The 22,414-nt window shown below is 46.2% G+C and overlaps 2 protein-coding genes across 2 annotated transcripts in view; one reads left to right on the forward strand and one right to left on the reverse strand.

Annotated features, from left to right (window-relative positions):
- Positions 1-8,617: 8,617 nt before the first annotated feature.
- The window catches only part of SLC22A23 (solute carrier family 22 member 23), a 107,667-nt gene continuing 93,870 nt past the window's right edge, over positions 8,618-22,414 (reverse strand). The window contains exon 11 of the mRNA XM_081206357.1: positions 8,618-8,749. Coding sequence (XP_081062483.1) covers positions 8,713-8,749 — 37 coding nt within the window. The 3' untranslated portion in view covers positions 8,618-8,712. The remainder of the gene's footprint in view (positions 8,750-22,414) is intronic.
- On the forward strand, positions 12,339-18,169 carry PSMG4 (proteasome assembly chaperone 4). Its single transcript, XM_081206705.1, has 3 exons — positions 12,339-12,589; positions 14,998-15,073; positions 17,311-18,169. Exons 1-3 carry the CDS (start codon positions 12,377-12,379, stop codon positions 17,430-17,432), a joined length of 411 nt encoding a protein of 136 aa, XP_081062831.1. The 5' UTR covers positions 12,339-12,376; the 3' UTR covers positions 17,433-18,169.

Below are 22,414 nucleotides of genomic sequence, written 5' to 3' on the forward strand. Positions count from 1 at the left end.
AAAATGAGGAGGAGCTGGTCATACAACTGAACAAAACCCGCAAGGCCCTTTCTCATCCCAGCTACAATGCTCCAAATAATTTGGAATAAGAAGTTTTACAAAAGCTGGTTCGGGGACCATAGCCAAATAAGCGCTTTGATTCTCTTTGCTCCTTGGATCAAAAGCAAGATACAAGGCAATGCACTGTTGTTGTTGTTGTTGTTGTTTAGTCGTTTAGTCGTGTCCGACTCTTCGTGACCCCCTGGACCAGAGCACGCCAGGCACTCCTGTCCTCTGTCGTCCCCTTCTCCTTGTGCCCTCCATCTTTCCCAACATCAGGGTCTTTTCCAGGGAGTCTTCTCTTCTCAGGAGGTGGCCAAAGTATTGGAGCCTCAGCTTCACGATCTGTCCTTCCAGTGAGCACTCAGGGCTGATTTCCTTCAGAATGGATAGGCTTGATCTTCTTGCAGTCCATGGGACTCTCAAGAGTCTCCTCCAGCACCATAATTCAAAAGCATCGATTCTTCGGCGATCAGCTTTCTTTATGGTCCAGCTCTCACTTCCATACATCACTACTGGGGAAACCATAGCTTTAACTATACGGACCTTTGTTGGCAAGGTGATGTCTCTGCTTTTTAGGACGCTGTCTAGGTATCACGCATACCTTCAAAAAACAAAAACAAATGATGAATTTCAGCCGGATAATTCATCATTAAAGGGTGAGGCTGCTTCCAGAACAAATGCATTCAGTCACCAGTCTCAAGAAGATCTTTTGCTCCGTCTGGAGCGTTTTACATGACCTGGGTTATCTAAACGGCTCACCCAGTATTTCCCTGAGGAGCGATTCAGCTATGTAGATGCATCAATCTCGTTTGATTTGCAGTGCGATTCGTGGGTATAATTTTATTGCTGATGTTATGTTATTCACCGCCATGGGTTTTTTTTTTATTTTAATTGATGATGATGATGATTGCAAATAAGGTCTCAGGAGGTATTGGGTTCATTTTTAAAGTCTTTTCTGAGGACGCAGCACTTCTTTCCTTCCCAGCCAATAAACACTGTTGCTAATCGGTGTCTTCTCTTTTCCCGTCCACGCCTTGCCCGGTGTTCTAGACTAGAGACAATGATGAGGTCAGCTTCCCATCTTCCAGGGATGAGAGGCTACATTTCAAGCTGGCAACGGAGCTGCTTTCGAGCAACATAATATCGGGAGGGGGTGACTCAGGGCTGCCGGCTGCCTTCTGCCAGATCGTCACTGGGAGGGGAACTCCGCCTTGTCCTTCCTCCCTCCCTGCAAAGAGGAGGAAACGATCCAAGCCAGGGGGTAACAGTTTGGTATTTGCTCTCTTGCATATTTTGCTGCTGTGCCTGTGGAGGAAGGGAAGGCAGAGGGCGTGAATTGTATCACACCATATTCCTCGCAACGCAGCCTGAGTGGCTGATCGCAGCAGCGCTTTATCTCAAACCTGCTATTAGCAGCAGCAACGCGTTTCATCCTGTTTCTGTGTGCTCAGCAGACAGCAACAAAAGCAAGTGGCTAAAAGAAGCAGCTTATTTTCCCCCTTTGTTTTCTAGCCAGCTAGAACTATAAATGTATCACGTTTCGATCTGGTCTGTGTGTTTACTCCGGGGGTGGGGCAGATCCACCGAATTTAATAGCGCTTATTCTCCATTCCCATAAAACTATCCACCTTACTGAACACAGCGGATCTTCCTTCCGAAGAAACAAGACAAGCGAAACTGCAAATCCAAGATTACGCTTGGGAGTGAAGCCTCGCTGAACATAAGTGGAATTGACCTTCAAATAAAATTGGGTGAAATTTAATGCTCCTCGTTACTACTTAAGAAGCCAATTACCAATTCTTATCCCTTGAGTATTCACTAGTTTCAATTCTTGGTTATCATTTATAAGATTTATTACCCGCCCTTCTCAAGGAAATCCCAGGACAAGTTACAACAAATAGAAAATGCAATTTTGTAGCAGATAAAAGTCCGTATAATCTTAAAACACATAAAGGTAAAAGTAAAGGGACCCCTGACCATTAGGTCCAGTCGTGGCTGACTCTGGGGTTTCGGCGCTCATCTCGCTTTACTGGCCAAGGGAGCTGGCATATAGCTAATGGGTCATGTGGCCAGCATGACCAAGCCACTTCTGGTGAACCAGAGCAGCGCATGGAAACACCGTTTATCTTCCTGCCGGAGCGGTACCTATTTATCTACTTGCACTTTGAGGTGCTTTTGAACTGCTAGGTTGGCAGGAGCAGGGACCGAGCAATGGGAGCTCACCCCGTCACAGGGATTGGAACCGCCGACACATACAAGCATTCTAAAATGGAATAGAGCAATATATAATTAAAAAGGCCTCGGTCCAGTATACCTGAAGGAGCATCTCCACCCCCAGCGTTCAGCCCGGACACTGAGATCCAGCGCCGAGGGCCTTCTGGCGGTTCCCTCATTGCGAGAAGTAAGGTTACAGGGAACCAGGCAGAGGGCCTTCTCGGTAGTGGCGCCTGCCCTGTGGAACGCCCTCCCAGCAGATGTCAAAGCAATAAACAACTATTTTACTTTTAAAAGTCATCTGAAGGCAGCCCTCTTTAGGGAAGTTTTTAATGTTTGATGCTGTACTGTTTTTAATATTCAGTTGGAAGCCGCCCAGAGTGGCTGGGGAAACCCAGCCAGATGGGCGGGGTATAAATAATAAATTATTATTATTATTATTATTATTATTATTATTATTATTATTATTATTATTATTATTATTATTATTATTATTATTATTATAATAATAAAAGTGTCAGATATTCTGCTAAACTACCAGGCTGTTTTTTTTTTGTTTTTTTTGTTTGTTTTAAAAACACCCTTATATTCCTTTTGTAAGTGACACAACTCCCAGACTACAGGATTTCCAAAAAAATTGGAAGAAATTGAAATAAAAATAAAAGTATCAGTATTCAATTTTATTTTAGTCACAGACCAGCATAAGATTAAAAAACAACAACAAATAAACTGAACACATAAGACTTAAAACAGGTAAGGGATAAAAAACCCCTAGTAATTAAAAGGTGATTATATCATGCATACTTTAAAAGATAGAAACAAGGACCAAAGATTAAAAGGTTATACCCTGATGGGTGGGGTATAAATAATAATAATGATAATTATTATTATTATTAGGAAGGGAGTGTGAAGGAGCACAGCTTCTTGGCCTTTTGGCTAAAATCAAGTGTAAAAATAAAAGTATTATCAAGAGACACCTACCGGTATGTATAACCTCATGTTTTCCATATTTGTGAGACAAGACTTTGCTGTTTTATTTGCAAAGCAAATCTTTAGACCTGAGCATAGAATTTTGTCAACGATATTCTTTATTCCTTTTCCAAGGAACAGAGTAATCCTGCCTTGCCTTATATAGCTCAATACAGCACTGTCAAATATTGATTATACAGACAGCATAGGATGCTCTCTGCTGCATATGAGCCAATTTTGGTCTACTATTGCGATACACACGTCTTCTGTTTGACATGTTTCCTCTAGATATATGAGGGAACCACAGAATAGCACTCCATGGATATTGTATTTTGCTGTGTCCAAATGTGCTGGGATTCCTGACAAACTGCCTTCCCAACACATGCACATGTAGGAGAAAGAAAGGGAGGGAGTGTCTGAAAGGGTGTTTAACCCCCTGCAGCCTGAAAGAGAGTTGAGCAAAAGCAGCACTCGTTTGTGTAGGTCGCCTCTTTAAAAAAACTGGACTTTCCAGGCCTGTCATCTTGGTGGCGGCAAGGATCAGCCAAACCCAAAACTGCAGTCCTGGATTCACCACCACTCCCGAAAAGGCCTATTATATAATTAACAGTGCAACTTTGATGACACCCAGAGTTCCTGGCATCCGTCTGCCTCAAGAGGCAATGGAGTGTGCCTCTGGGGGTGAAGTCAAACCACTGTGTTAGCAGCACCAAAGCGGCCTCCCTGGGGCGCAAGCCTGGGCAGCGTGAATGAAGGTCCTGGGCTGCCTAGCTAACACGACCCCCTTCTTGGCCTCGCTGATGTGGGCCAAAGGAAAGCAGAGCAAGACGTTTGGCACCAGCTTGGCTGCAGGAATTGCTGGAAGGAGGCGTAGAAGGCGCCATCCAATCATCTTAGGAACTCCATATTTGTGTTGGGTTTACTCCAGGGGTCAGCAAACTTTTTCAGCAGGGGGCCAGTCCACTGTCCCTCAGACCTTGTGGGGGCCGGACTATATTTTGGAAAAAATAATAATGAATGAATTCCTATCCCCACAAATAACCCAGAGAGGCATTTTAAATAAAAGGACATATTCTACTCATGTAAAAACATGCTGATTCCCGGACCGTCTGTGGGCCGGATTGAGAAGGCGATTGGGCTGGATCCGGCCCCCGGCCCTTAGTTTGCCTACCCATGGTTTACTCCTTAGCCTTTTCTTCTCCCAAAGATGTCTTGCAAGGCAGTGGAGGTTTAGGATCTGAGTTTTCCTTCTCCTAGAAGGGCTACCTTCCCAGGTTGACGAGCCCCGTCTGCCCCTCACTTCCTTCTGCGGCATGTGCAGAAACCGCCTTCTTGACTGTTGGACCCACTGATGGTCTCGTCTGCTCAATCTGCTGGAGCCGGTCTTCGCGTGCAGGGGATGTCCCTAACTGCGGGTTTCAAACCCATTGGCTACCTTCACCTAGTTTAGCCGGCCAGTCAAAGCCATTTCCTGGGGTGTGGCTATTGTCACGTGCTGACTGCTCCTAGGAGCTATAGGTAAGAACTGAGTGCAGGATGGGGACCAAAGGTGGACAAACTACCCCAGAAGGAGCACAACGTGTCCCCCAGCAGAGGTACTACCCCTCCCCTAACACCCTATACTCCCAACACTCACAGTATTCCTAAGCCAATGCAGCTGTAGGAGGTAGGTTTAATTTTCTGAATGCCGTCAGCAGAGTGACATTTAAAAGATCCTAATTTCCTCCCTATTTCTGGGGGAACTGATTGGAAATGGAATGTGCTCTTAAAAGGAAACAAACACTACTTCCATATATATGTTGAGAAGATGCACCATCATATTCCTCATTGTTCTCAAATAAGATATTTCACTGGGTCTTACTGATTCCTCTTGTATACGTAATTTAAACTGATATTGTTTCTCCACTGCACATTTTAAAAATTCTGTTGGGCAATAAATCTTCATGGTTCGCAATTTTTGTCCCACTTTCCTTTTTCGAGGTCTCCTTTTACTTCCACAGAGACATCCCTCCTTCCTATGTTGAAACTCTTCCCACAGCTCTGACGCTCAGTCTGGCCATACAGCCCATCAAATTCCACCTTCTGCAGTTTCCTAGGCAACCAGCCTAGTCTTGGAAACAAGCTGCATTTAAAACAGGATCTCTGCCACCCAGCACCCTGTAACCTTTTCATTCTTGGCTGCATTCTTCCCTTGCTTAAAAGCAGAGAATATGAAGAGTAGCTGCTATGCCAAGAATATAGAATTGTCTTATTTCTCACATACATGGCTTAAAATCAACTTACAGACCAAATTAATTTTACTGTCTTTTCCTCGTCACACACATGGCTGCAATCTTCAAATACCAGGCACAAAAGTGATTGTGTAAAGTCCTTGTACTATCAGCTTTATCCAGGTCAGTCAGAACTGACAGATTCTCCGGACATATATCATAAAAGTGGTTTATGACTTAAGTAATAGCAGTACAGTGGTACCTCTGGATGCAAACGGGATCCGTTCTGCAGCCCTGTTCACATCCTGAAGTGAACGCAACCCGCGTCCGTGTGTCTGCGCGGGTCGCGATTCGCTGCTTCCACGCATGCACGTGATGTCATTTTGACCATCTGCGCATGTGCGAGCAGTGAAACCCAGAAGTAATGTGCTCCGTTACTTCCGGGTCGCTGTGGAGCGCATAGCTGTCAACCTTCCCTTTCCCCCCGGGAAATTCCCTTATTCCAGTGCCGTTTCCCGCTACTTCCCGCTGCTATCCCGGATTGTTAGATATCCCGTAGACTGTCCCTGGAACAGGTGAGACTGCTGATCCCTTACTTTTGAGGCTGCTGATCCCTTATTTTCAAATCTGAAAGTTGACAGCTATGGCGGAGCGCAACCCAAAAATACTCATCCCAAAGCTATTTCAACCTGAGGTATGACTGTATTACATATGCTGCAACTCCTTGAGAGGCCCAGAAGAGGGTGGCAACATGAGACAGGGCCTTCTCTGCAGTGGCTCCCCATCTGTGGAATGATCTCCCCAGGGAAGTTCGCCTGGTGCCTTCATTATACACCTTTAGGCGCCAAGCAAAAACATTTCTTTTTAACCAGTTCTTTGGCTTACCTGATGGACATCCTATACCCTTTTAAAATGTGACTCTCTCTCTCTCTCTCTCTCTGTTTGTGTTATTGTTCTTATTTTGATTTTATATATCATAATATTTTCTGTGAACCGCCCTGAGACCTCTGGGTATAGGGCGGTAGATAAATTCAATAAAATAAATAAAAAACCCTGTACTGTACCTACTTACCTGGGAGCAAGACTTACTGAACTCAGCATGACTTGTCTCTGATAGGATAGTGCCATTAGCACTTTATTTCCTTTCTATAGGTTATCTTAGTACCCCTTACAACAGCGCTGATGGCCAGTTGGAGGAAGGGAGGAACAGGTGCTGAATTCAAAGCAGTCCCCCATTCCCCTCTCCTGACCACAAAACAGGTGACCAGTACATCAAAGATGGCAACAGTCATCATCTGTTGATGGGTGGGTACCGCAAGTGCTGTAACATGTGTAGCCCCCTGATTCTTTCGGTTTAGACAATGACCTCTCTGTAGAAATCTGTTCATGCACAAGACCGAGAAATGTGGCAAGAGTACAACAGCAAGAACTGGTGGGGCTAAGCCAGGGGTCAGCAAACTTATTCTGTCCCTCAGACCTTGTGGGGGGGGGGGCTGGACTATATATATATATATTTTGGGGGGGGAATGAATGAATTCCTATGCCCCACAAATAAACCAGAGATGCATTTTAAATAAAAGCCAGCCTTCTACTCATGTAAAAACACCAGGCAGGCCCCACAAATAACCCAGAGATGCATTTTAAATAAAAGGACACATTCTACTCATGTAAAAACACGCTGATTCCCGGATCATCCACGGGCCGGATTTAGAAGGTGATTGGGCCGGATCCGGCCCCCAGGCCTTAGTTTGCTACAAGGGTGGCAAGGATAGCCTCCCAAACTTTCTTTTCTAGAATTGAAGTCCACTTCCACTTGGTGTGAAGTTCCAGCAAGCCAGGATGAAAAAAGCACTGAGGACTTATGGGGTCTTTGCTTTATTTAAACATGTGCAAGCAGAGCACAGTGGGAGCAAACAGGCACTGTACATACAGCAACCAGCAGAATCTCAAAAAACAATGGACTCCCCCCCCCCCACTGGACTTCAGCTACTAATTTGCATCCCTCCATTCAAATTGCTCTGCTTCCTTCCCCCAAAGTCCGAAGAGTGACCTTCTCCATGCTCTGTTGAGTATCTCATGCTCAAACCTGAGTTCTCCAGCCATAAGGAGACCAACCCAGCTTAACAGGAATTTTCAGTCAGTAGCTATTAAACTATGTAAATTGCTTTCAACATTTTCCCCTGCGAGGAAAACACGTAGCTGTTTTGGTTTAGTGGCTGGGTCCCCAACTTGGTGCCTGTGGGCAGTGCTTTTCTTCTAGAAAAAAGGGGTGCCGGTACTGAGTACCATTTAGTACCCCCATGTGGGGGGGGGACACGGCCTGTGGGCACTATGGAACCCTCAAATACTCCTAGTGTCCCTCGAGACTCCTTATGCTTTCAAATTTTTAGTTTTGTTTAAAATGACCTCTCCCTGCTTTTGTTGTTGTTTTTGGTTGGGTCTGTGACAGGTTTTTTTCTGTGGGAAGGGGCTTCCTTTTGTCAGCTTTATTTATTTGGGGGAGTGTTGATGTTTTGCCTGATTTTTTGTGTTTTTGGGGTGGGGGTCTCCCCAGCTTTTTACTTCTGTGAAATAGGTATTTTGTGGTGTCCTTGAGTTTCTTAGAAGAAGAAGAAGAGTTTGGATTTGATATCCTGCTTTATCACTACCCGAAGGAGTTTCAAAGTGGCTAACATTCTCCTTTCCCTCCCTCCCCCACAACAAACACTCTGTGAGGTGAGTGGGGCTGAGAGACTTCAGAGAAGTGTGACTGGCCCAAGGTCACCCAGCAGCTGCATGTGGAGGAGCGGGGATGCGAACCCGGTTCCCCAGATTACGAGTCCACCGCTCTTAACCACTACACCACACTGGCTTCCACTTCTTAGACTTCCAAATGTGCCCCTGGACATGAAAAGGGCTGGTGACCTCTAGTTTGGACAACCAGAAGAAGAAGAAGAAGAAGAGTTTGGATTTGATATCCCGCCTTTCACTCCCCTTCAGGAGTCTCAAAGCGGCTAACAATCTCCTTTCCCTTCCTCCCCCCACAACAAACACTCTGTGAGGTGAGTGGGGCTGAGAGACTTCAAAGAAGTGTGACTGGCCCAAGGTCACCCAGCAGCTGCATGTGGAGGAGCGGAGACACGAACCCAGTTCCCCAGATTACGAGACTACCGCTCTTAACCACTACACCACACTGCCAGCTTGAAGAGCACCCACGACTCAGGAGTTTACATCCTGTTCTGCAGAGTAGCTTGTTCCCCTCCCATTCTGCTGGACATCTCACACATGCAAGCTCTGTTTATTTTCTCTGCACAAACGTACACGAAGGCACATCCCTGCAATTAAGAATAAAAAGACACAGTGAACAAGGTGAATTTCTGAATCATGGCAAATCTCAAAACCACAGCCACTAGAAAAAGGAGGATCGAGATTGCAGAAATAACTGTTGCCTATTTCTGTTAAGTCTGTGAAGTGCCAATTTTACAGGATTGTTCTTTCAAGCAAGGGTACATCTTTAAATAGACACGTTCCCCCTTTAAATTCAGCACACAGGAACAGAGAAAAAGTTGAATCAGCAACTCCTGGGTGCCTCATTAATATTTATAACAGACAAGAGACCCCAGAAAGGAATAAGAAATATCCTCCATCTAGTGGTCAGATGAGACATCACTCCTCTAGGTCGCTGGTGCCTGTCTGACATTTATACTCTGAGATGTTCCACAGAACCAATTGATTTGTTGCAGATCTCTCCTCCCGCCTTTTTTTTAGGAAAGGAAGCAAAGCAGTGGGCGCGTAAGCAAACAGATTATAAAAAGGTAAAGGTAAAGGGACCCCTGGTCATTAGGTCGTCGTGGCCGACTCTGGAGTTGTGGCACTCATCTCGCTTTATTGGCTGAGAGAGCCGGCATACAGCTTCCGGGTCATGTGGCCAGCATGACTAAGCCACTCCTGGCGAACCAGAGCAGCGCACGGAAACACCGTTTACCTTCCCACCAGAACGGTACCTATTTATCTACTTTCACTTTGATGTGCTTTTGAACTGCTAGGTTGGCAGGAGCAGGGACCGAGCAACGGGAGCTCACCCCATCGCGGGGATTCGAACTGCTGACCTTCTGATCAGCAAGTTCTAGGCTCTGTGGTTTAACCCACAGCACCACCTGTGTCCAAAACAGATTATATATATAATCAATTTCATCCTCACATCAGCCCTGTGAGGTAGGTTAGGCTGCAAGGTGGTCTGAACTACAGCATGGATAACCTAAGAAGTCTTAAAAAGTGAGCCATATTTTGCTAGTTTTGCTTTGGTAGGCAATAGCTAATTAAAAAAAGGGAGGGGGACCATTCTTTGTGAAAAGCTACTGCCAAGTTACCAGATTAAAGCTGTTATCCTATGCAAATTTTCCAGGAAGTGAGTCTCACTGAACCCAGAACAACTTACTTCCTTGTATGATCTGAAATCCCGTGCACACTTCCAACTCACACCTATGAAGCGGATTGTGTAACAAGGCTTAGGTGTATTCTAACTATGTATAGGAAAGGGCTGTATTTGCACACAGGGGCTTTGCACTTACTAGGGAGTAATCCCATTGAACTGCCATTGAGCTTCTCAGTAAAACAGACTTAGGACAAACTGAAAAACCACAATAGGGTAATACCCTATTAGGGCCAGCCAGAATGTCACAAAGTTGTGAGCAGTCTTTTGTGTTCTCCAGTACTTTTCCTTCAGCTCATGAGATGAGTCATTAGGCTTAGGGTTGTTGTTGTTTTAACTGGACCAACATGACTACCTGTACTTTTTGTGTACAGTAATTAGAACTCTGCTGCAAAACACCTTTGGAGATGATGATGATAATGATGTTAATTTATTACTTATACACCGCCCATCTGACTGGGTTGCCCCAGCCACTCTGGGCGGCTTCCAACAGAATATAAAAACTTAACAAAACACCAGACATTTAAAACTTCCCATACAGGGTTATGTTCAGATGATCTCATTGCATAAAATAATACAGTGCACACACCCCACAGCCAGCACAGTCAGAACCACAGCTTAGACCTTGCTGTGAACATTTAACTACTGGATTTGCATCTAGTCCAGACACTTAGGAAATCTATGATCTCATCTTCATTTTCTGCTCAGCAGGTATATCCTGGAAAGAGAGTTACAGTGGCACCCCGCAAGACGAATGCCTCGCAAGACGGAAAACCCGCAAGACGAAAGGGTTTTCTGTTTTGGAGGCGCTTCGCAAGACGAATTTCCCTATGGGCTTGCATCGCAAGACGAAAGCCCATAGGGAAATGCTGGCGGTCGGGAGCAAAGACTTTCGCCCACAGCCGGCCTTCAGAAGAGGACCTCTTCTGAAGGCCGGCGGGGGGCAAAAGTCTTTGCTCCCCCCCGCCTGCCTTCCCCCCCGCCTGCCCCGGGCGATCTTAAAATGCTGGCGGGCGGGAGCGAAGCGTTCGCTGCCGACCCCCAGCATTTTAAAATCTCCCCGGGACAGCATTCAATGCATTCCTATGGGAAACCATGCATCGCAAGACGAAAAACTCGCAAGACGAAGAGACATGCGGAACGAATTAATTTCGTCTTGCGAGGCACCACTGTATATGCAACTCAAAGCTTGCATCTGAATTTTAGCAAGTCCATAAAGCCTATGACACAAACACACTTTCTTCCCTTGTTTTTGGAGACCTCGCATGGCTGCAAACCTCACCCCCCCCGCCCCACTGGAAATAATAATAATTTTATTATTCGTACCCCGCCCATCTGACTGAGTAGCCCAAGCCATTCTGGGTGGCTTCCAACACATAATAATCTGACCCGCCACAATAACTTTAAAATACAGTGGTACCTCGGGTTACATACGCTTCAGGTTACAGACTCCACTAACCCAGAAATATTACCTCGGGTTAAGGACTTTGCTTCAGGATGAGAACAGAAATCGTGCTCTGGTGGCGCGGCGGCAGCAGGAGGCCCCATTAGCTAAAGTGGTGCTTCAGGTTAAGAACAGTTTCAGGTTAAGAACGGACCTCCGGAACGAATTAAGTACTTAACCTGAGGTACCACTGTAAACAACTTTTATCAAATAAAGCAGGGATGCACAACCTGCAGCCCTCCAGATGTTTCTGGACTATAACTCCCATCAGCCCCAGCCAGTGATCAGGGATGATGGGAGATGTAGTCCAATAACATCTGGAGGGTGTCAGGTTGTGTACCCCTGAAATAAAGCAATATTCAATAATCCAGTGCTTTTTTTCTGGGCGGGACAGACGGACACAGGGGTACGCATACCCCTAAACATTTTATGAATCTTTGTACTTTTGCCCATGTACTGTATTTATTTCCCCCACTTTGAACTATAAAATGGTGATTTTTCTGGAGTCAAAATTAGAGTACCCCTGAACTTTTTTTTGTGTGAAAAAAAGCACTGCAATAATCCATTAGGATATAATAGTAAACAGTCAGTGCCAGATTTATGTATAAGCTAAACAACCTATAGGTTAGGGCCCCACAAAAATTTGAAGGAAAAGAAAACTGGATGTACGTTTTCAAAATATAAGATAAAAAACAAATAAAATAAAACCTACATACAGCGTTTTGTGTTGTGTATGGACCTATTAGGTCCATAAATTACCATATAGCATATATTCAACACAAAAAACAGCGACAATTTGTTGTTGACAAAGGACAGCTGGACATATAAATGGCCCCATTACCTTCAGTAGCTTAGGGCTGCATCAAACCTAAATCCAGCCCTGTAAACAGTGAATACTTTTTAGCTTGATCTCCTCTCTAAAACCAGCCGCCCTTCAGCGCCGTCTGAACGGGCACACACATATATAAAAGGGGAGTCGAGCCCAACTTGGCCGCCTTTGACAAACTGAAAGTGAAAAGCCTGCCGGAAGGGCTCGGGGATCGCTTGCTTTGGCCTGCCGCTGCCGCCGGCGGCTGAACTGCAGCAATGGAGGAGCTGCCGGAACCGGGCGAAGAGGCCGCCGAGCCGGTCTCGGCTATGGGGGCGTCGGGCGAGCGGATCTCGGTGCACAACTTCTGCGGGCGCCTGTCGGAGCAGCTGGTGCACTTCCACGCCATGCGCCTGCGGGACTCGCTCTTCCTCTGGGTCGGGGAAGAGCCCAAACTCGGCAACCTGGCCGTGGCCATGTGCACCCCGCGCGTGAGTCCTCTCTCTCGGGTGCTCCTCTGAACCCCGGTGTTGGAGGAGGGCGGGTGGGACGGGGGGGACGACGACGGGGAGGATGCGTTGCTTGCAACTTCGCACCTCCCCGTCGCGGATCGGTGGCGCATGCACAAAAGACTTGAGGAATGAAGGTTACCCTCCCCCCCCTTTTATTGTCCATTCCCGGTCGCCCAGCCACTGCCACACTGTCCTTTTTCTCTCGGCAGGTCAAGATGAGCAGGGGACAGCAAAGGTTGCAAGGTTTTTAGCTGGGGCAAACGGAATCAGATCCACTCTTTGACTACGGATTCAAACCCCTAAAATGTGTTTTATATAATGTGACTTTTTATTTCTGTTCTTTGTATATCGCATTGTTTTATTGCTATGGCTGATGCAATTAAATATTAGTTCGTTTCTTCGTTCCCACGTCCCGCCGTCGTACCACTGGCCTCCCTCTTTGCAGGCTGGAAACGAAAAGAGAGCCATGGTGCTACTCGATTTGGAGAGGACGTGCGCGGAGAAAAGTTTCCCCGGGCTCAAATCGGGCTTCTTCTCCCTCTCCCCGGAGAAGCATGCAGAGGCTTTGATGATGATGATGTCCACAACCATCCTATTCTCCGAATAGGATCAGTTAATGGGAGTGTTTTAAGATCGGGAAAGCGCAGCTGCTGACACATTAGACATTTAAAGCAGATGACTCTTCCACGCACCGCAAAGGATCCTGGGAGCTGTAGTTTACCGTTGCAGAAGGAAAATTCCTAGCACTGTTAACAAACAAGAGAGCGCAGCACAGTTAACAAACTATAGCGTTCCCAGGATCCTTTGGGGAAAGGCAGATGCTGTAAATGCATGGAGTGTTTGCAAATTTATTAAGGTATAAGTTTTCCTGGTTCATGGTCCACTTCATCACACACAAACACAGTGCTTCTTTGCAAAAATTAAAAAAATAATAATGTTTAGGGGTACTCTCATTTTCCTACTCATATTGAAACACTGTCCCTCAATGAGACCAAACTTAGATTCACAAGATGTTTAAGGGTATGCGTCCCCCCAGAAAAAAGCACTGCACACACACACACACACTTGTGGGAGCTGCAGGATGTAGGGGAAGTGAGAGGGATATGAAATGCAAAAAGAACAAGGAGCCTTTGCACCAGCACGGCCTCCCTTCCCTTTCTTAGATATGTAATGGCTTGTCCCTTTCACCGTATTTGAAGGCAGATTCATTTCCTGGGTCCAATCAGACACCTTTAGCTAGTTTGCAGGTGAAGTTTGCTTGAGTGGTCCTTCCGCAAGTTTCTCTTCTGACATTACAGGGTCAAGAGTTATTACAAGCAAGTGCATCTTTCTCTCTCTCTCTCTGGCTAATGTGGAAGCCACAGGCCTTTTTCTGTTCCTCTTGAGCTCTGCTTATTTTGAATTCTGCTTGCTGAGCTTCCTTAAGTAGGATACGAAGCAAAATACTCCGTAGCCAGGGAGTGAATGAGTCCTTCTCCGGCTAATCTTGAACAGGTTTGTGTGACAGGTGTAGCACAGAAGTGACATAACTCCAGCCCAAAAGGAATATTGTGGCACTGCTGTTGGATTCTGGTTAATGATATATAGCAAGTATCTTCAACCTTCTCAGACATAGGGCCCAACTTTAACCTAAACATGCACCTGGGGCCCTGCTTCTTAATTTTTTGCACATATTTGGATGGTGGTAGTCCTCCTGTTATGACGTGCCTTAGATCAAGCTGCAAGCCACTGGTTGAAGACCAGGGATGTATTATAAGGTAAAGGGCCCCCTGGCCATTAGGTCCAGTTGTGGCAGACTCTGGGGTGGCGGCGCTCATCTCGCTTTATTGGCCTAGGGAGCTGGCATGACTAAGCCGCTTCTGACGAACCAGAGCAGCACACAGAAACGCCGTTTACCTTCCCGCCGGAGTGGTACCTATTTATCTACTTGCACTTTGATGTGCTTTCGAACTGCTAGGTTGGCAGGATCTGGGACCGAGCAATGGGAGCTCACCCCGTCGCGGGGATTCAAACCGCTGACCTTCTGATCTGCAAGTCCTAGGCTCTGTGGTTTAACCCATAGCGCCACCCGCGTCCAGGGATGTATTATAGTGCTGAGTAAAATGCTTCTGTATACCTCCCTCCAAAACCAGGCTTGGTTTCTCTGCTGGCTGGACCTCAGTAATAGGACAGACTTTTAAAGTTGTCTTGTCCAGCTATTTAAGAAGCATGGAAACATTTTTCTAGGCCAGGCTCTGATGGCTCTACTTGTGTCTGTGATCTGTTTTAAATTGCCATGACCCAAGCCCCTCTTGTGCTCTCTCTCTCTCATATCTTTATGAAATAAGAAGAGAGTCACTTCTGGAGGATGGAGAAAAACTCACCACACTTTTTTGCTTTCTTTCCAGGACTCCATTCCAGCGTCTACCTTACTCTTTGGTGACTCCTCCAACAGCACCTCCAATTCACTAGCCCAAAAATTAGGTATGTAATTGTGTGCACCTTTAAACCTGCCGCACGGTGCCGTGGTCTGGCTGGATTCAGAGGACTGGGGAACCCGCCAGGGGAAAAAGGTTTAGAGCCTGGAGATTGGTGGTGGGTCAGAGGGAGAAGACTGGGAGCAGGAGGAAGTGTTGGAAGCTGAAAAGGTAACAGGGCTTAGTGAGCTGGGAGAGTCTGAGGCAGAGAGAAGTCCACAATCAGAGGCAGAGGCGGAAGCAGGACAGGAGGGAGGCCAAGAGGCAAAGATGAGTCTGGCTGGAGAAGATTCATGTGTCTCCCCCTCCTGCAGTAACCAGCTCCGCTCTCTCTCCCTTGCCCCCGGTCCACCAGAACCAGGAGTGGCACGAAGGAGGAGAAGTTAGCTTCACGCAGGCACAGACTCAGATTGCTTGGGAAGGACCTGGGTAGGGCTGTGGAAGGGTGGGGGGACCTTTAATCTCTGCCCTTCCGAGAAGAGTTGCTGTGCTCATTAGGTAGGCCTGGCATTCCTGAGCAGACCGTGCATCCTTGAATAAAGAGTTAACTCCACTTACTCAGTGTGATTTATTGCAGGCCTGCCCCTGACACATGAGCAGGGAGCTGCAGGCGTGGAGGTCAAATGTGCCCCCCCAGGCCTCCCTAGGGACTCTTCCCAGGCATGCACCCTCTGCCTAGGTCTCACCCTTCACCAGCCCTGCTTTGCATCTGCCTTGAGTATATTTGTCTGGTTGCAATGGGTCCTTGGACTCTGGTTGTGCTGCTTGCTTGCCTAGATGGAGAATATAGAGGGGTATGTGTTGAAACGATTTTACTGTCCAAAGCTTAACATTTATATCCATTGCTCCATCCACTTTAGGGACGCGGGTGGCGCTGTAGGTTAAACCACAGGGCCTAGCACTTGCCGATCAGAAGGTCGGTGGTTCGAATCCCCGCGACGGGGTGAGCTCCCGTTGCTCGGTCCCTCCTCCTGCCAACCAAGCAGTTTGAAAGCACATCAAAGTGCAAGTAGATAAAGAGGAACCGCTCTGGTGGGAAGGTAAATGGTGTTTTTGTGCGCTGCTCTGGTTCGCCAGGAGCGGCTTAGTCATGCTGGCCACATGACCCGGAAGCTCCCTCGGCCAATAAAGCGAGATGAGCACCGCAACCTCAGAGTCGGCCACGACTGAACCTAATGGTCAGGGGTCCCTTTACCTTTACCATCCACTTTTGGCAAAGTGGAAAACGGCTCCCTGCTCTTCCTGTAGTACATTTGAAGAGAAATAAGCCTATGGCAGTGTACGCTCTTTTTAAAACATCATATTCATTCTGAGTTATGAAGATAGTTTGGGGTGTATGGGGTGTTAGGGGAAGAAAGGGGTAGTACCTCTGGTGGGGGACACATCATACTCCTTCTGGGGTAGTTTGCCCACCTTTGGTCAGCTCTCACCTGTGGCTCCGAGAAGCTGTCAGCATGCGACAGTGGACACACCCAGGAAATGGCTTTGACTGTCCAGCTAAACCTGGTGAGGGCAGCCGATGGATCTCAAACCTTTGGCGAGTTAGGGGCTTTCCCTGCATGCAAAGACAGGCTCCTGCAAATTGAGTGGATGAGACCAATATTGTGTCCCAACAGTCAAGAAGGCAGTTTCTGCATGTGCTGTAGAGGGAAGCGCGCGGCAGATCCACCTGGGAAGGTAGCCATCTAGGAGAAGGAAAATTCTTGATCCTAAACCTCTGCTGCCTTGCAAGACATCTTTGGGAGAAGAATAGGCTAAGGAGTAAACCCTACAGAAATTGGGAGTGGAGTCCCTAAGACGGTTGGATGGCGCCTTGCACGCCTCCTTCCAGCAACTCTTGCAGCCAAGCTGGTGCCAAACGTATTGTTCTTCTCTCCTTTGGACCACATCAGTGAGGACAAGAGAGGAGTCTTGTCTTCTGGACAGCCCAAGCCCTCCATATACACCACCCTGTCTTGCACCCCAGGGAAGTCACTTTGGTGTTGCTAACACAGCAGTTTGACCTAGCCTCTTGAGACAGAAGGATGCCAGGTAGCTTACTTCAGATGCCATTAGGTTATTTTCTCTCCTCCCCTTAATCAATTGCTGACCCTCCTGTGGGATTTGAACTGCTCTGGTCCATGGGGTCACAAAGAGTCGGACACGACTAAACGACTAAACAAAAAAATAATGTATTTTTCATTACTGCTGCAACATTAGCTCCTTCATTTTTTTGCTCAGTCTTTGCATCTATTTTTCTTTCAGCCAGCAAGACGAAAAAGCAGATTTTTGTCAGCTATAATATTCAAAATACAGACAGCAGCTTCACGCTACTTGTGGAAAACCGAATCAAGGAGGAAATGGCAATATTTCCAGACAAGTTTTAGCTTTGCATCATTGTGGCCTGCCTGCATTTTTGTTTCTGTGTTTTTTGTTTGTTTGTTTTTAAAATAATGAATGGGATGACATGCTTTTTTTCTGTCACTGAGTGAACTTTTGTAGACATGCATTTGCTTTTTGTATCAGTCCTAGAAGCTGTAAAGTTTGGCTGAGGGTGCCATCTACTGGATGTGCTGGAAATTACACACATAACACAATCTCTGTGTTCTTCCCACTATGGCTTCCTTCTCGCTTCTAGTGTATTATGAGGCTAACTTGTTCCAGGACAGTACCACTTCAACCATGGGGGACTCAGGAAACCCAGTTATCTTGAGAAAAACAAATCCCTACCTATCAAAAACCACATGGCAAGGAGAAGGGCTGACTGCCAGTTTCCTCTGTGCAAGGAGGTACTGCATTTTATTGTAGGGAGAACGTTCAATCATGTGAGCCACCCCTGCAGTCTTAAATGGTATGGCCTATAACAGGTTTACTGCTTCATCTGCATTTGTTGCAGTCGAGAAACAGCCCTGTCTTAATAGGGAAGGAGTAAGTATATTGAGCTGCATCTGTAAGAGGAAGTACTGCTGGCATGAATCTAGTGGAGCCATTTAGTGCTTCTTGCTGTGATTCTGTTAACAAGTTCCCTATTCTTTGTGGGTTTTGTTTTGTTTTTAAATGAGAGGGTGGTAATCTTGCTTTCCCACAAGAACAACAGGAATAAACTATTGGAGCTACTACGGCATCTGGGCATTAATAAAATGAAGTCCATAGGCACCAGGTGTAGGAGGCCTTGGGTGCCAGAACACCCACAATTTTGGGGGGTGGGTGTGCTTAGCACCTCATATGCAATGCACCTTAGCACCTCATACGCGAGTTCTGGTTTCTTTTTCTTTTTTAAAATCATGTTTATTGATTTTCCAATAAGAAACATCCAATTAATATATCCAATCATAATACTTCAATTACAATAAAAAAACTAAAATAAAAAAGACCAAATTATAATCCAAATTATAATTATTAATTTTTCGGAGCTTCCCACAGTCTGGATCTCTGAAGCAAATCTCCACATCTTAGTCCTGCTTCTCCTCGTTTTTTTCCATATTTTCCACATCTCGATTTTAACGCTTCATAATTCTTTGTTCCTGCAAGTTCCAGTTTCTACCGGAAGTCACGTCGGAGCCCCAACACAACCTCCCAGAGGAATTCAGAGGCTCTGCCAGGCCTCTGAATGCGACTTCTGGTAGAAACTGGAAGTCGTTTTGGAGGCCTCACAAGACCTCGGACATAACCTCTGAGAGACCCTGCAAGGCCTTGTAAGTGATGCTGCGCCGCCACGTAATGTCATGACATGAAGACGCGTCACAGGCGCCATTGGGGCCCAAGTCGGTGCCCCTGACAAAGGTAAATCTGAAGCATGTATTTGGAGAGACGCTTCAAATGCACCTCCAACCTAGTGGCCTGTAGTTGGACTACAACTTCCACCAGCTGCTGCCATTATAGCCAGTGGCCAAGGATGGTGGGAACTGTAGTCCCAGCTACAGCTAGAGGTCAGCAGCTTGAGGGGGGAAGGTTGCTTTAAACAAATGAATAATGCAAGAACTTCCAAACGGGAAGTTCTCCTGTGTGAGCATGGATGCATGTGGAGAGCTTAATGAGATACTAGTCATGAAGACTAATGCTCTCCTGGTTTGAAAAGTTTAACAGGTTGGCGTTTTGCAGGGATGGCAGTGCCTTGTCACTCATCTTTGATGGGAACATGAGAAGTTGCCTTAACGCCAGATTCAAGCCGTGGGGCCAATCTAGCTCAGTATTGTGTTCAGTGCCTGGCTGTGGTACTGTAGGTTCTGAGACTAGATCCCTTTCCCAGACGTACCCCTGAAATGCTGGAGACTGGATCAGGATGGCATGTACTCAGTTAGTGAGCTACAACACTTAAAACTGATGGGATGGATCCAGTGGAGAGCAGGTCTTACTGTGTGACATGATTTTTAATGTTTTAACACGCTTTTATGGATGCCTATATGCTGCCTTGGGTGGGACGTGGGTGGTGCTGTGGGTTAAACCACTGAGCCTAGGACTTGCCGATCAGAAGGTTGGCGGTTCGAATCCCCGCGACGGGGTTAGCTCGGTCCCAGCTCCTGCCCACCTAGCAGTTCGAAAGCACGTCAAAGTGCAAGTAGATAAATAGGTACCACTCCGGTGGGAAGGTAAATGGCATTTCCGTGCGCTGCTCTGGTTCTCCAGACGCAGCTTAGTCCTGCTGGCCACATGACCCGGAAGCTGTACGCCGGCTCCCTCAGCCAATAAAGCGAGATGAGCGCCGCAACCCCAGAGTGGGTCACGACTGGACCTAATGGTCAGGGGTCTCTTTACCTTTACCTAAGCTGCCTTGACACTAGACACAGGTATATTTAAATATTTCATTTAAAAATAATAACAATCAGGTACCTGCCTAAAGGAGCTCTTGAGCAGAGAGGTTGATAGTGTACTACTGGCAAGACAGACGAGTGTGGGGTTTTGTTTTTTTCTAATGGGGCAATGTCTTTTATTCCTGTTCGTTTACATACAAAGCTGTTCAGCAGGTACAACGGATGTGACATCATGCAGACATTTAGCTTTTAGGACGGTTCTTCAGTAGTTGACTTGTGCTATGAAGCACCACCAAACCACCCAATATTTATTTTAATAAAAAAAAAGAACAACTGTAGAGTAACAACGATTAGTTAGTAGAATTTCATCACACTGAGGGGAATGGGAAGCAAATCTCACCCACTGCAGACATAAGCACACTACTCCATTCTCAAGAAAATGTTTTCACACAGTACATTTAAAAATGAGGTTTCGATAACATTTTTTAAGAAATTAAGTGTGGAAGATCTGCCACGCTTAACTGGTTTCTTTCTGTCCCAGCTACAGATGCAACTTGACATCACATTCAGAATTCATTATAATGGCACTTCTGAGTTTGGTGATTCTCCCCCCCCCCCTTTTATTTGGCTTTCGGAACTGGCAACATAAATGAAATACTTCCAATTAGTAATAATCAAGCAGCCTGTATCTCAAAACATCCCCGTCTCATATAGGGGATGCATCAGTATAACTGCATTCTACCCCATCTTTATAGAGTTTTGGTAACAGAAATGGATACAGAAAACATAAATAAATGAATAAAAATCAGTCCTGATTAATGTTATTAAAAATGGGTTTTAAGTGAAATATTTCAGTGCTAAATTTAAAAATGAAAAAGCTAGACAAACTGACCAATCTTGGCCCATAGAAAAATGGGGAAATGACTGAAGTCTATACAGTGGTACCTTGGTTGTCGAACTTAATCCGTTTCGGGAGCCTATTCCTGCACTCCCGTGTCGGACGTTTGGCTTCCAAATAATATTCAAAAACAGGGATACTTCTGGGTTTTCGGCATTGGGGAGCCAAAATGTATGTGTACTAAGGCGTTCGAGAGCCAAGGTATGACTGTAGTTTATTACTAGTCCTTTCCCTATTAGGATGAACTCAAGGTGAGGTTTCTGTTATCTTCAGACCTGGCAACTACTTGAGGTTCTGTAATTGGGATGACTGGCTGCCTTGGTTCTTGACCTCCACTCCACGGGTTTCTATGAAGAGTACTGTGTCCATCTAAAATCACCTGGCAATCAACAACTTTCAGTCATCATCCTGCAGCAACCATGGTCTTCAGCCAAAGCTGTGTGCCAAAGCTGGTCTTTTAGTTGCATTGCTATAGGCTGAATCAGCCTTTGGCACAGTCCCACTGACACGTTTAGTATGGCTTGTGGTAGCATAGTGGAAACTGACCTGAGCACAAGATGTCCTCAAACACTCAGCTCCTTCACCTCAGTCATGACTAGAAGTCAGTAGAGGTGACTGAAAACCACAACTGCTACAGGCTGAGGCTGCAGTGACTGCTACAGTCTTCCTTTTCCCATCCTTTTCCCTTGTGTTTACCAGTAGGGGAGGAAAACATGGCACCAGATATCTGGCCAATGTCAAATTATTACTTTTAATGGAGTCTTCACTGACTCTGAAGGGGACTATCCGAACAAGGAACAAACAGCAAACGCTACCAATGAAGGCATGGTTGCATGATCTGGTTCCTTCTCTCGTATGAGGGTGATCTTTGAACAGCCTTTCTTCTGCTAAGGAAGAACTGACCAGGACCAGCCTGGAGGTAGAAGATTGTTTTTAAGCAGAGATAAAGATGGTGCAACAGAGGATGCTTGCTTGCTTTATTTATTTATTCCCCAACCTCCGCGGCCAAGGCTTGTGATGTACACAGTCGTTCCTTTTCATCTCTGCTCAAAACAGGTTTGCAGTAAGTGCAAAAACTTACTGGTTGCAGGCTGAATTATTATTACTATTATTTATTGAATTTAGATACTGCCCTATACCTGGAAGTCTCAGAGTGGTTCACAGAACAATGTGCACACTGTGGTCAATGGTGCCCCGACAACCTTCCACAAAACATCGCCTGCCTCGCTTGTACACTGTTGCAGAGCCTTAAAAAGTGAAATGGAAACCAGTGTTTCCTCAAAGATGGGCTTGTCAGACTTCCAACCCCCTGGCAGTGTGTACATGCTTGTTGCATATATAGGCCCACACAATGAGGACTGTGGCCTAGGTGTGAAAACAGAAAGCCAACTCAAATGGCTGACAAGCTTTGATATGCAGCCGACAGGCCTGTCTTAAGGACACAAAGGATTTGCGAATGAGGAGCTAACAACGGGGCAGTCCAGAACCCCTGGTTCCTACGGAGATGTCAACATCACATTACTGTAAGGCTGTAACAACTTGCAACCGGTTTAGGTGGTGAGTTGTGTACAGCTACATGCTATGGAGATATCATCGGGGCTTCCAGAAACCTGGGTTGCCTGAGACTTCCAGAACAGAGCACAGTGGAGAAGTACTTTTCACAAGTTATACAGGACCGTAGTGCAGTGAATTCAGCAGTGCTCTTTGCTCGGGTGGTAAG

Source organism: Podarcis bocagei (genome assembly GCF_964188305.1).
Source record: "Podarcis bocagei genome assembly, chromosome: 8".
Classification (NCBI taxonomy): domain Eukaryota; kingdom Metazoa; phylum Chordata; class Lepidosauria; order Squamata; family Lacertidae; genus Podarcis; species Podarcis bocagei.